The sequence below is a fragment of the Cryptomeria japonica genome, chromosome 10 (genome assembly GCF_030272615.1).
Source record: "Cryptomeria japonica chromosome 10, Sugi_1.0, whole genome shotgun sequence".
Classification (NCBI taxonomy): domain Eukaryota; kingdom Viridiplantae; phylum Streptophyta; class Pinopsida; order Cupressales; family Cupressaceae; genus Cryptomeria; species Cryptomeria japonica.
In genome coordinates, this window is record NC_081414.1 from 464,192,216 (window position 1) to 464,206,291 (window position 14,076).

Consider the following 14,076-nt stretch of genomic DNA (forward strand, 5'->3'; position numbering starts at 1 on the left):
CTAGTTCGAGGAAGTCCCTTTCACATATCTCTAACTAACACTACAGGTTTATCAAAAACTGTCTCAAGATTGTTGGTTGGCGTGATGGTAGTCCCTTTGTCCTCCAACGAAATTGACCCACAAATTTAGAAGAGCCCTTTTTCAACAACTTTGTCATCTGATGGGAACTAATTGTATGTGAAGATTTTTCTGTCATCTATCTGAAACCTTATGAAAAGCTCCTGGTAATTCATCTCAATATTCCTAGGCATGCTAAGCCATTGTACTCCTAAAACTGAATCCACTCCTTCCAAGGGAATAGCAAGCATCGTGCTTTCCAATCATTAATTACTATTAGCCATAGCTAACTTAAGGTTGTGGCACTTACCTGAACAACTAATTGTCCCATCATAAGCTATAAGAACTTTAAATTTCAAACTCAAAAAGACGAGTAGACAAAGCAAATTAATCAAGCTACCAGTTTACTATCTACGAAAAATATGGGTGCTACAAGAATAAATCAACATCATTACCCTTTGCTCTTCTTGAAATCCCTCTTCCATGAAATTTTGTGTTGCAGTAAGACATAACAGTTGACAGCATTACAAGAGATGACTAGTTGATCAATAGAAACCTCCTACTCATTTTCTCTTGTTCATCTTTAATATCAATTGCTCCTTCAATGTAGAATAACTTGCTTTTTACACATCTACTATATTTGCTGTCATAGTTAAACCATAATCCTTTGGCTCTTTTTTTCCAATTTGCTGAGATGTCAATCTTGTTGGCTGTGGAAGTGAAGATGATGATAAGCTAAGATCCTTCAAACTCTATGAAATTATGAATGTATGTTTCTTAGTAGCTAGTAGTCTTTCCTCTACCCTTCGGGCTCTACTAGTATTAATAGCATCACATACGTCAGTAGGATTGAAGAGCCTTACCTCATATTAAATTGCACCTTTGAGACATAAAAAAAACGTCATTTTTTTTTCTCAGCATTTAATATTTCTAGCATCTCTTTAGAAGTCGCATTAAAATCATTTTTCTATTTTTAATCCATTAAGTCTTAAACTATTCACTTTTCACCGGCTTGGTCAACATCATTATCATTAGATACGAGTGTGTGAGATATCACTGTCCCTGTTACACGCGTACACATGCCCACACAAAGACAAAAAAAAATTTTAAAAATCTAATTATACTCAGGATACCTGTCTCCTCGTGTTAGTGGCAAAATTGAGATTTAAAATAATATTTATGATACAGGTTGCTATTTATCAAGTTATCTCCTCCCAGCAACGACTAAGTAAAATTGAATCTATCCTTCAACTATGCTTATACTAAACGTAGTTGTCCCTTTCTGTTGGACGTTATCCTCCAGTAGACCTACCTCACCTCTAGGTCTTTTCCCCTTTTGGATCTAAGCTAGCCACTCAAAACATGTATGTGCATCGGTTTCAAATCTGATATATAGCACCTTGACTTTGTTAATTGTGAACATTTAATCTAATCCCAAGAAAGGAGACAGAAAAATAACAATCATCAGCACTTCACAAACTGATAATTCTAACTCAGAATATCTAATTCTTTTAATAGAGAAAACTATAAAACTGAAAATTTCTGCTCATGATATAATTATATGTTGCACAGCTATGAGAAATTGCAAATTGAGCAGTTTGACCTTGCTTCACCAGTTACTATCTATAATCACCTATTGATATTCAGACATAGGATGCCAGTAATATATACACACAGCTGGCACAAATTAATGAAATCAGACTTTAATATGACCAGACATAGTTTTCAGATAACAAGTCACCTGTTACAAAATAGCTTCCCTCGATTTGAGATGGCTGCAATAAGCCAATAACAGACTTACAAATGACTCATTTACACAACCCGACCCTTATTAGCTCAATCAAACACTTTACTTTGCTGCTTTCGTAGGCACACAACAAAGTATATCTGACCTGTGTGGGATGGAATAGGTAGCTGGACAGATTGTAATTGCTGGCCCAGAATTATAGATCCTTTCCTTTAAACGATTATACTCTGCTTTCTCCAGCATGAATGCCCTTGTAGATAATCTGATTCTACTCCCAAGTTCATGCTCACTCGCTGGTGTTATTCTTCTGACTGGTAACGAACTCCTTGCAGGTCCTGAGCTTGGCGTCTCAGGCAACCACGAACAGTAAGGTAGTAGGGTTTTCGTCCCACTACTAGGCAACTCTCAGGTCTGCGTCTGACAGCAGTTGCATTCGTTTAATGCATGGAATATGAAACTCATCCGATATCTGAATCAATCAACACCCAACGATATATATACTTGGCTCAAAATGAGTTGGCCACTTATAGAGTAAACCAACCCAAGGACAAAAACTGACATAAGGGACAGGTTGGCCGTCAATTTATTACTAAAAAGTATAAAAATGCAAATAAGTCGGTTTCATAAATAAACCGACCCAGGACAGTTAAGGTGAGTTGGCCAAGAAGGGAAAATAAATTTATTGAATAATTTCATTTATTTATTATTTAAAATTTTATTTATCATTGGGCTGGTCGACCCCAATAGAAATCAGGGACATTATAAAAACTTAACAATATTTGTAATGGCAAAAGTTCAATCTTCTAATCCAGGCCAATCTCTTCCATCTGTCTACTACCCAGAATTAAATGCTCTCGAGCATCCATGGAAATGTGTGTTCCTCCCTGCAAGAAATATCACTGATGGCTAAAGATTAGCAGCAAGTGGATATCATGCCTCGTTGAGACAATCAAGAACCTATATAAGTGGGTAGAGGCATGTAAATTTTATATAGCACTCTAATTTGACAAATTTAGAAAGGTATTAGGTGGCTCGTGAATGAAAGGTAGCCGACCATATCCAGTTTTAATGCTACGAACAGGGTAAATTCCTAAGCTCTAATAGCACTTTTTGGATCATTTCCACTGTACCTTACAAGACACAATTCTGAGTATGAGTTGCCATGGACAGAGGTGTATTGATGCATATTTAATAGCAATAGGTATAGCACTGTTGGTATCCTTACGAAGCTTGGTATACTAAAAGGTGCCACTTGAAGAGCTTATAAAAAAGTGCCTCCGGAGCATAATTTGTTAAGGTTAATCAATATGAAGCTTCTGCTGCAGAAACTAGTGTTCAATTGTAGTTACTGTTGCACCATGCTTGTTATTTCATCAAATAAAATGAATTGAAAACTTTGTCAAACTTTGTATTGATGTCTGTTATTGACTGGGTAATTTTTTGGGTATCACTTAGCAAGTTATTTTCTAGGACCATGTGACTCATCTCCTATTTGTGTAGATCTATTGGCCTCTGTTTTAACCAATAGTAAGCATAAATCTGTGTTTTTCTTCCGAATATTTGTTTGCAGCCGAATGCTGGTCTCTTTTTAGCAAGTACAAAGCTAACTCCATTTATGCTTGAATTAGTTCATCTTCATAATATCTGAAAATCTTGCTGCAGGTTTTGATTGTTGACAAGCTGGTGCTTACATCCAAGGCAAAAACATAGTCAATTAGTTGTTTGCATTTAATCATTAATGTAAAACTACATTGAAATCCTTACAGTGTGCATACTTGTAAATGTTGTTTATAGTTTTAAGTTTTAGGTCTCACGGAGCTTCCCCTTAAAATTTGAGGAATGGTTCAATTGTGAATACTATTCCAGTTTGAGCTGTCCTGGAAAGGATAAATTACAACTAAAAAAGTACATAAGCTCATAATTGTGATTCTGCTCTATTGCATATGCATGATTTCAGTGCACTAGCTCTAAAGACTGATATCATTGACAATCTAAAGGAGGATTTGAGAATCAACCTCCTGCTTCTACAACTCTATGGTTCAGCTTGAATGCCAGCTACGATGCGCTCTGAGGCTACATCCTCCATCCCTCCAAAGCCCCTTTGACAATATGTCTAGACTATCTGATTTCAAGGCATGGTCAAGTACAAGTATCAAGAAGAAACTAAGGTGACTAACAGAAATATTTTCCCAAGTACAGCTAAATACAGTTTCCGTTTCTCAGCACCTAGGAGTATTCAGCCCAAAACACATGCAGCAGTTCTTACTACCAATTCTATAAATACAAATTGAGATAACCCTTTTTCCTCCAAGAGCAAGAAACATATTCTGGGCCAAGCAATAAAACCATTGGTCAATAAACTTCAATCTTCCATCAGATTGAACAAGTTTATATGCCTATAATTATAATGACATCCCCACAAACACAGCCAAAGGCACACCAAATTGGACAGATCTTGATCAGCATGCCAAAGCACAGACGGCTGCTGCTAATACTCCTTGGTCTTGAATGCTTCTAATCAGTTAGATTCAATCAAACATTTAAAGGAGTATGTACTCCAGTTCCTCTTAGCCAATGGGACACTTGCTGAGGGATAATGAGGTAGAATTTAGAAATGTTAAATTAGTAAATTAATAAATAGACTTACTAACTTTTTCAAAAAGAAACAGTACAAGTTATAGCTTAACATGGAATTTTGCTATTAGAATTATTAAATGTGGCTACATAACTGTTATGGCACTTGAATGGCAGCAGGCCACAGGTACATAGTAGCTTGCCCATGATAACATCACAAAAAAGATTGTCTACAAGATGAACCTTAAATTCACTCACATTCTCATCTTTCTTCATGAACCGAACGCATTTATGTTATTTTTTAGTCTATTGATGTCTTAGTGGGTCCCTAAAGGGTGGATGCCTACCAGGTAAATCAACTATTTGAGCATGATAAGATCTGGGTTTTACAACCTATTCTAGGGGATAAAACGGTGTTGTTCTTTTACTACTTCAAGATCCTTCTCTTTTGCATTAATTATCTTCTTCATTGTTTCAAGCTTAGAGTCTATCCCATCATAATTATCACCCAAGGTCCCTGTAAAACCAATAAAGGAGTCAGACTTCACAAACAAACATCATCAAGGACTAATATTTTGATATTAAAGCTCACTGATTATAATGCTGTTTGAGACCAATTTGACTTCCACAAGTTGTATCGAAATGATTGTTCTTATCCAGGCATATTTGTATCTACACAGTAGATGCAGAGAACTGCTACCAGCTAAAAGCATATCCTATAGCTTAGTTTGGATCTGTTTCTATGGTTTGATGATGTGGCTTGGATATCTTCAAGCTGGTCTTTGACTAATTTGAATGGAGTATCTGATGTTGAGTCATGATCAAGTATGCAAAAATCCATGTGAATAACAGGTACTAACCACGCCATAACAACCACAACTGATCAAATTGGCATGCATTTGGAAACTCCTAGGAATATGCAGTCCAGAAGATCTGAAGCAGTTCCAGAACCTGAGTCTATGAATGGGAATGGAGAGAGCCATAGATCCTCTAAAAGTAAGAACATATTTTAATCTGGACCAATCAATCCAAAATGTTGAACATAAAGCTTCAACCCTTCACAGACCCATTAACCACTTCTGAGTCCCAATGGATTACACTCTAAATAGATTGACTATAGTCTATAAAGGAAACAAAAAAGAAAGAACTACTTTTGTTTTAAACTATATTATCTGAATGTTATAACAGGCATAGATGGATCAAAATATAAGAGGCCAATTTGTTGTACAGCATTTGAAGAAGAGAGATTAGTAGATTAACAAAAATATTACTAACTAGCATGTGACATGGATCATCTAAAAGAAAAACAACTTTATTTCATATAGTAGCGATTCATTTTCTAGGGGAATAATGCAAAACAACTTTATTTCATATAGCAGCTATATTGTGTTAACAAAATTGAAAATACTAAATAGCACAAAAGAAAAACGTACCTGGTAATCTGTTTTGCCATTTGGTGTGAGGCAGACATAGAATAGAAGCATAAACAGCAACTAGCAGGAGCTTATGTACAAGCCAAAACCCCCACTTGTGCCAATCTCCTACATCGTTGCCATCAATGAACAGAGGCACACCATAACCAAATATGTATATTGCCTGTAAAATGCATCAAACAAATTCGATGACATCAAGTTTCTTTCCTCACCTTCACCAATACATAACATAACCAAATATGTATATTGCCTGTAAAATGCATCAATCAAACTCGACGACATCGAGTTTCTTTCCTCACCTTCACCTATACATAAGACTAAAAATTACAAATATGCCTAACAAAGTCATAAATAGGCTTTCATTCTGTTCTTTTCATATATTCAATTTCTTTCGTAAGGATGAAAACTTTGCATCATAATGAAAATTGGTTTTTACCATTCAGTAAAGCCCTTAAGAAGGCAAACCTGGCCCATGAGACACGAAAGAGGCAGTAATATGACAACAACAAAAAACGAAAAAAAAATAGTTTCAAAACCAGTCAATATCCTCAGAAAAGCGTGCTGAAGAGTACTGCTAGAATTTACTAAAAACTTCCAGCTCAGTTTCAAATCATATCAAAATATCATTATTTTCAAAAATTGTCAGCCATCCTTACTAAAAAGAGTATTAGAATTCCTGTTGCACTCTTTTCAATCTTGTCCTACACTCTTTTCAATGTTGTCCTACAAGAAGAGTTGCAGATTTTGTTATGCTGAGGACAACTAGCAAACAATCAAAATTGACAATTGAGTGAAGCCCACCAAGATTAAATTGAATTTGGCAACTTGCATATGAATAACTGCAGAAAACCCATGTGAATTTACCTTCACAGTGACATCGATGCCAGCAATGATGCTTGATAAAATTAGAGATTGCAGCAAAGCATCCCATCCCCTGACATGATTTCCTTGTAATAAAAACACCACCACACTGACTTCCAGAAGCAGCATCCCAGATCTTGTTACCAAAGACAGCACATTAAATGCAGTGGCTTGTGAAGGAAGACCCTGCCATACCTGTATAATCATGACCAATAAAGTAAAATTTGAGATTATGTACAAGTAAAAAAATGGAGCCTAGTTCCTACTGAATGTCAACAAGGTCTAAATCTAACAGAAATTGAAAACCAGGAAACAAATTGAGCTTACCATAAAATTGAAAAGATTCAACAATGTTCTTGACAAAGGAAGAATGCAGAAGGTTGAGAGTGAAGTAAGCATTTCCAAAAACAGGTCTGAAAACTTTAACTATTTGTGCAATGAAAACATAAAATTATAACAATTTGAGGCTGTCAATGAGCAAAAGATATAGAAAAAAATGTCGGGGATGAAAAAGGCAAAACTAAAGGAAGCAATAGCTGCAGTTAAACTCCCTGACTGTGTAAATTCTATTACCGCTTTCTTAACTTCCACCTTTTTCCTCTTCTGATGGTAACATAAATGACATGTTCCCAACCTCCTGTTTTCATATGAACATCTTTGAGGTGGCAGTATGGAGATACATGGTGATCAGACAACAGCTGTGCAAGCCCCAGGAAACCTTATGCAAACATCTATAATCCTCTGTGCCAAAACACAAGCTTCAGCAGCACTCCGCCTCAGTGCACAAATCTATTCAGCACTCTGTCCTAGCGCACAAGCCTTAGTATCATTATGTGCCATCATGGATGACTCGGCCTCTCTTCACACTTTATCTGGCAGTCACCACACAATCAACAGTCCTACACACTTGGCATCCATGAAGCATTCTCCTTCAGATCGTGGAATCAGAATGCCAACCATGATGTGAACCATTTCATGTTCACATTCTGTTTTGTAGACATTCAGTCCTTCATGTTGAAAGAGGAATAGAAGAATAGTCTAGATCTTGTTATCTGGAACATCCATTGTATCCTATTCATCCTTGTTGAGAATAGAAGAAGCACATTATTGCTAAAAGTCTTCTGCTCATATCAATTAAGTATTTGATAACTGTGAATGTTGTTTACCTATGCATAATCTCTAATCTACGTGCAGTAATGGGGAACTCCTCTAGGTACGCCACCTCAAGGTGGGGACTAGATGGTTCCATGAGTCCAACGGGGTACAGAGGGTACTGCCCTTGGGCCTAGAAGAGATGGCTTCAAGGGCACCCTGTTGTAACCTCATTCCCCTATCATGGTGCATCAATACAAGGAGACCAATCATAGAGAGAGGGAAAAGGATGGCAAGATGAGGGGAAATGGAAAGTGGACACCTCATTGGGTAGACCACCTCATATGGATGGCATGGGCTGGCATGGGCCACATGAGGCCAAGAGGGATGGTATATCCATTCTTGGGCCTAGGGTAGAGCATACGAGACACCCCATCGAAGTCACTCTCTCACATGCTCTCCTATGGTTGGGCCATCCAAATATATTTAAATGCTTTATGATTGAATTGATAATTCTGCCATAGATTTACTAATGTTATTATAAAGTGCTTAATGGAATTGTTGTTGTAAATGATTTCTAATCTGTTTGCAGAGTTTCAATCAGGTGAAGGTGCTCTCTAAACCCACATGCTTACTTGGAAATTGAGAATTTGGGCAAATTTAGGGCATTTCCAATTAGGGGGCATCACAAATGGTACCAGAGCATGATCCTGCCAGCCAGCAGGAAAAAGATAAATCAATGGATGCATTCTAGTCAATAAGAAGGGTCTAACAATGTGTATATTCATGTATGCTCCATGTCTTCATACATTCATGTGTATACTCCATGTTTACAAGTGTATTCTACATTTTTGGCTCTATATTTTTAGTTAATCTAGAATATGAGAATAACAAGAGTAAACCAAAAAGGGATATGAAGGTCATAGATGTGTGTCATGTTTCTAATCATCACCCTAAAACATGGAAATACTCACCAAGATATCCAGTGTGTAAACATATCACCAACCTAATCAGTTTTTGCAAAATACAATTGGATGAAGATGAGAGAAAACTTGTCTTAAATTAAGATCTTGCCAGTTTCCAACTATTAGTTTTAACTCACATTCAAGTTGAGGGAGGAACATATTGATCTTAATTCAATCTATAACTCACAATGATATCAGAGTAGTGCAGTGAAAGGTGGATTATGAATTACTTGAGGACAAGAAACCTTGGGAAGGGCAGACTGTCATGCCCCATCAAAATAAGAATAAAAGGGCCTTAGTAACTTGTTAATAAACTTTGGGACCCATCTTCAGCCTGTCAGAAATTGTCCACTAATTAAATATTTACTGAAAAGCAATTTCCTTTCTCCTTAAGAGGATGCGATTATAAAATCATGTCATCAGTAGACAACCCACAGAGGATGTCAAGAATGTGTTGGGTTTTGTTCCCTTAAACTTGCATCAAACAAACTAATGCTATGTCAGATTTAGGAAGACTTAGGAGCAGCAATATTCAAAGAGGATTAATGAATACAAGAGAAGTGATTTGGAAGTAGCGACTTATGTTATTAAACAATGTTAAGAGCAGTGACTACATCCTGTAAGACAGCGCTGATTTGTGGTTAATATGTTAAATAATTAATATTTGCAAAGATGAACTACTAGCTGAGTTGCAAAAAACTCGTGAGTTTTGGCCTAGCGAGTAAACTCGCCATTAACTCACCCAAAAACTCACATGAGTTTTTGTGAAAAACTCACCGAGAAAAAGTCGCGAGCCTTTGGCAAAAACTCGGCTGCATTAAAAAAAGAAGTCCAAACACATCAAAAAATTATGTATTTTTTTTTTCTTCAATTCAGTCTCATTCTCTTCATCAAAATATATACATGAAATATAACATTTAAGTATAAGGAAAAATATTTAAGTTATATTTCATGTATATATTGGTAATGTTTGAGAGTGGTTTCAAATCTCTAGGAGTAATAATGCAAATTCAAGGTTTTAGAGGATCTTATAAATTTTCAGAATTGTCAAATTTTAGTAACCAGTTGACTCCTATCAACATTCTCTCGCTCTCTCTATCTCACTCATTTTATCTGCCCTGAATTCTAGACCTATCTATCTCCCTATCACTCTTCCTCTATCCCCTCTCTCTACCAGTCTCTATCTCACTCTCTCCTCTCTCCCCCAAGATCTGGACCTATCTCTCTACCTCTCTCTCTCTCACCCTCAAACCCCCGCAAGGGCTGCTACCCTAAACCTCGTTTTGGTGAGGTGGAGGAGCCATAGCAAACTCCTGGGACTAGGCCCTCCAGTTCCACCTCTCCCCTAGTTTTCACTAGAGTTGGGAAGAGGAAGATGTAAAATGTTTTGATGTAGTATTTATATTTAGTTTTACAAAAACAATTTGCTATTTTCATTTTGTTTCAGACTATCAACCATCAGCATTCCACATGAGGATGCCATTTTGTACCCAATTTGCATTTAAATCAATCAAATCTATCTAGACTCAGCTTGTTTCTTTTGTGAACTCATTTATTGACTCATTGGATGCATCTCCTCATTGAATTTTGCAAAAAAAAATGCATTTCTAATTAAATTTAAGCAAATGTTTAAGTTGTCAAGTTTTCACCGAGTTTTTGAGGAGTTTATTTTCCGAGCCTTGGCCAGTTTTTTCTTTTGGCGAGTAGTTCAACTATGTTGCAAACATTAAAAAGCAGCAATACATACAAGAGGTGCGATTGGTTTATTTAGAGTTAAGTTAATGAAAAGCGATGTCCCTAAGATAATCGCTTCTCTTGGAAGAGATATGTCCTAAGGAATACATCCCTTCATAAAAGGACACAAGGGAAGATATAACAACAAGATAGAGGGAGAAAGGGATCAAGCATGGAAAGGATTCAAATTGGATATTTGATACAACACTGAGCATTCTGCAGTTCGATTGAATGTAACTGTTTGGCATGAGTTCCATTGTGCATAACAGAATAAACACTGCATTAATAAATATACCACTGCACACTAACGATTGAATAGTACATTGTTGTTATGATTATATCACAATGACCATTAACTGCACCTGATCTGTGAATTTCTATAATTTATTTATTATATGTAAAGTATATGTATGATACTGGAATCTTTCATATTTTCTGAGTACTTCCAGCCATGGTAGAAGAAATGTAGGCCTACAAGAGGGGTATGGTGATGGGGCACTCCTCTAGGTATGCCACCTCAAGGTGGGGGACTAGATGGTTCCATGAGGCCAAGGGGGTACAGAGGGTACTGCCCTTGGGCCTGGAAGAGATGGCTTCCAAGGCACCCTGCTGTAACCTCATTCCCCTATCATGATGCATCAATACAAGGAGACCAATCATAGAGAGAGGAAAAAGGATGGCAAGATGAGGTGAAACGGAAAGCAGACACCTCATATGGATGGCATGAGCCACATGAGGCCAAGAGGGATGGTATATCCACTCTAGGGCCTAGGGTAGAGGATCTGAGATACCCCATCAAAGTCACTCTCTCGCATGCTCTCCTATGGTTAGGCCTTCCAAATATATTTGAATTCTTTATGATTGAATTGATAATTCTACCATGGATTTACTAATTATCTGATAGGCTTTTTTATGGTGGGGAACCCCACCAAGAAAGTCTCACGCCGGGTTTCATGCCTGAAAAAGCTTGACGGTGGACAATTCAAACGTCTCAAACATTTCCAGTTGCTGACACTGCAAATATATTTGTGGAGCTGGAGAATTATACTGACCGACTTGGATACAACACAGCTGCCCACACAGAATTCTACAAGTGCCATTCAACGAACAGTTGCATTACATCCTCCACCTACTGTAGTGAATTAGAGCCTCTCAAGCTTTGTCTGGGGCTATCTAATTATCCATATTCTTAATACACCAGAATCTCTTGCATTGTTGATTTGCAAATCACCGATTGAGGTAAAGTAGGGGTAGGGTCTTCCTTCCACACTAGGCTTGATATGAATGAAAACAGGGAGTTTTCAAGGGCTCTGTAAATGGACAACATTGATTCTCAATCTGCTTCTCACTCCTTTGTGGGCTTTCTCTATCTCACGAGGTAGGATTTTTTAAAAGCTAAAACATCTTCAAACCAAAAAAAAGGGAAATAACCAATTAATAATTAAGAAGATCAAATTGTTATGGTTCTTTGAATTCCATAGAGGGGATAACTGTATATGGTTGGCTGCCATTGCTATTGTTTACTGTTCAAGATTTCATGATGTTCATCTAGGGTTTTTAATTTTGAATGGATACATCCAATTTTCCTTCCTTGAAAATTTCAACAAAACCCTTTTGATCTTTGTAAATGCAGAAGAAACATTGTCCAAATTCAAAGAAATTGTATGGAGCATGGTTAAATATCTTGCAAGACTTATTTGATTCTCTTTACGTTTTACCCAAAAGTTTACTTGTAGCCCTCAACGGCATTGCCTAAGCTCATTGTTGGTGTTGAGGTACTGGATTAGACAGTTTCTGTAAATAGGCATCATGCTACTGCTCCAAAACAGGCATAAACTTCCTTAACAGAGAATTTCAAACTGTTATAGTTGCTAATATGGTTTTTAAATTGGCCTTTTTGAGATGTTTATTTTGTGTGGAAACTAAGCATCCTAAGTACTAGTTTAAAATGGTGCTGACTTAAATTTCATTGTAATGAAGATAATTGCACCCTTGGAAGCGTTTTATGGTTAATAATGACTGCAAGGCCACATCACAGTCAGTAGTTGTGCTGGTAATTATTTTCTTTGTTTGGTCACTGAGGTGTGTTTGTAATGAACTTTAATGAAATGCAAATTTTCTATGGAAATTGAGAACCTTTGATTATGGGCTCTAAAGCAATTTAAATTTAGCAATTGTTTTTGTAAGCTTGCCCTGATTCTACCGCCAGTTAATTGATAGATTATGTTATTTCATCTGAATATATTCAGAGTAAATAGAATCATTCATTATTGAATAATTTTATAGCTCTAACATGTTATAATGCTGACACTGTCTTGCTTGTCAGGATTGAGTTGCATTTGACAAGAAAAAGTTATAGCACACAACACGGTTTGAATGATTTTTTTTTGAGATCAACATAATTTTATGATTTTTATTTTTTGGAATCTATGTGGCCAGATCATTTTGTTTTTGTTTTGCTTTAATTCATTCAAAGACAATTCTGTTCTTAGTCTCAGGCCTATGATAAAACCTTAACTGCAAGGTTTAGTTGATACTGTAAAAGTATGCATTGTGCTCTTGGGAACATAGGATTTTGTTTTCTTTGAATTTCTTCTTTGTTATGTGAACATCATTGAAATTACCTACAGCATACAATTAATTTTTTGCAGGAGACTTTATGGTATAGAGGATTCTGTAAAGGATTCTGTTTAGCATGAGTATGAGAACATAAAAACTTCCCTCAAATTTTACTTCCGAAAAAGGCACGAGATAGAAGTCAGGAAAGATTTACTCCAGCTTTAGGCCCAACTCATAAACTGTTAGTTCCCATTATAATTAAATTAACGGTGGCTTTTGGAAATTATTGGACTCAACTTTTCCCCTGATGCATATTTTAAAATAAAATGGAGCCTGTTTAAAAAAAGCTTTTTTAAATAAATCAAATACTGTTCAAATAATTTTTTAAACTAGACTCAAGCAGAAGATACAAAACTTGTAAAATTTCAAATTTGTATTGCTGGGTATGATATGATTTTTGGCGCAATCAAAATTTGCATTTCTTCCCTTTGATGTTGTTTGTTATTTATATATTTTTAAACCAAATCCTTTTTGCATTTTCTGCTCTTTGCTGACGATAAAACCTTTCGTTCATTTTGCTCTGACTTATGCAGATTGCAGAGGAGGAAGGTTGATACACTTTTTTAATTATTAATAATTATTAGAAGACAAAGCTATACTTAAGTTGTAGGTCAAATTTCGATATATTATTCAAAGTATATTTTTTTACTATCTGCGTAACCATTGCACCTTGTTTTGGTGCAAGTGCTAGTATTATTATAATCTGCTTATTGGAATTGTTGTTGTAACTGATTTCTAATCTATTTGCAAGGTTTCAATCAGGTGAAGGTACTCTCTAAACCCCTTTGCTTACTTGAAAATTGAGAATTAGGGCAAATTTAGTATTAAAGTATTTAATTAGTCATTAATGGTCATTTAGTGTAATATTAGTTTATTTTAGTTAGTTTAGATTCTTTCTATTTTTGCATTCTGTTTACGATAGTTTCTTATGGAAACATCATCTTGTAATTGCCTGTACTTCGTTATTGAATCAATCAATTATGCAATTACCATT

General features: G+C 36.2%; 1 protein-coding gene across 1 annotated transcript in view; it reads right to left on the minus strand.

The window, feature by feature from the left end:
- Positions 1–14,076, minus strand: part of LOC131859424 (protein CANDIDATE G-PROTEIN COUPLED RECEPTOR 2) — a 55,900-nt gene that overhangs the window by 25,092 nt on the left and 16,732 nt on the right. Inside the window, exons 2-3 of the mRNA XM_059213144.1 lie at positions 6,676–6,867; positions 5,812–5,974 (exon numbers count right to left, since the gene is read on the minus strand). Coding sequence (XP_059069127.1) covers positions 5,812–5,974; positions 6,676–6,867 — 355 coding nt within the window. The remainder of the gene's footprint in view (positions 1–5,811; positions 5,975–6,675; positions 6,868–14,076) is intronic.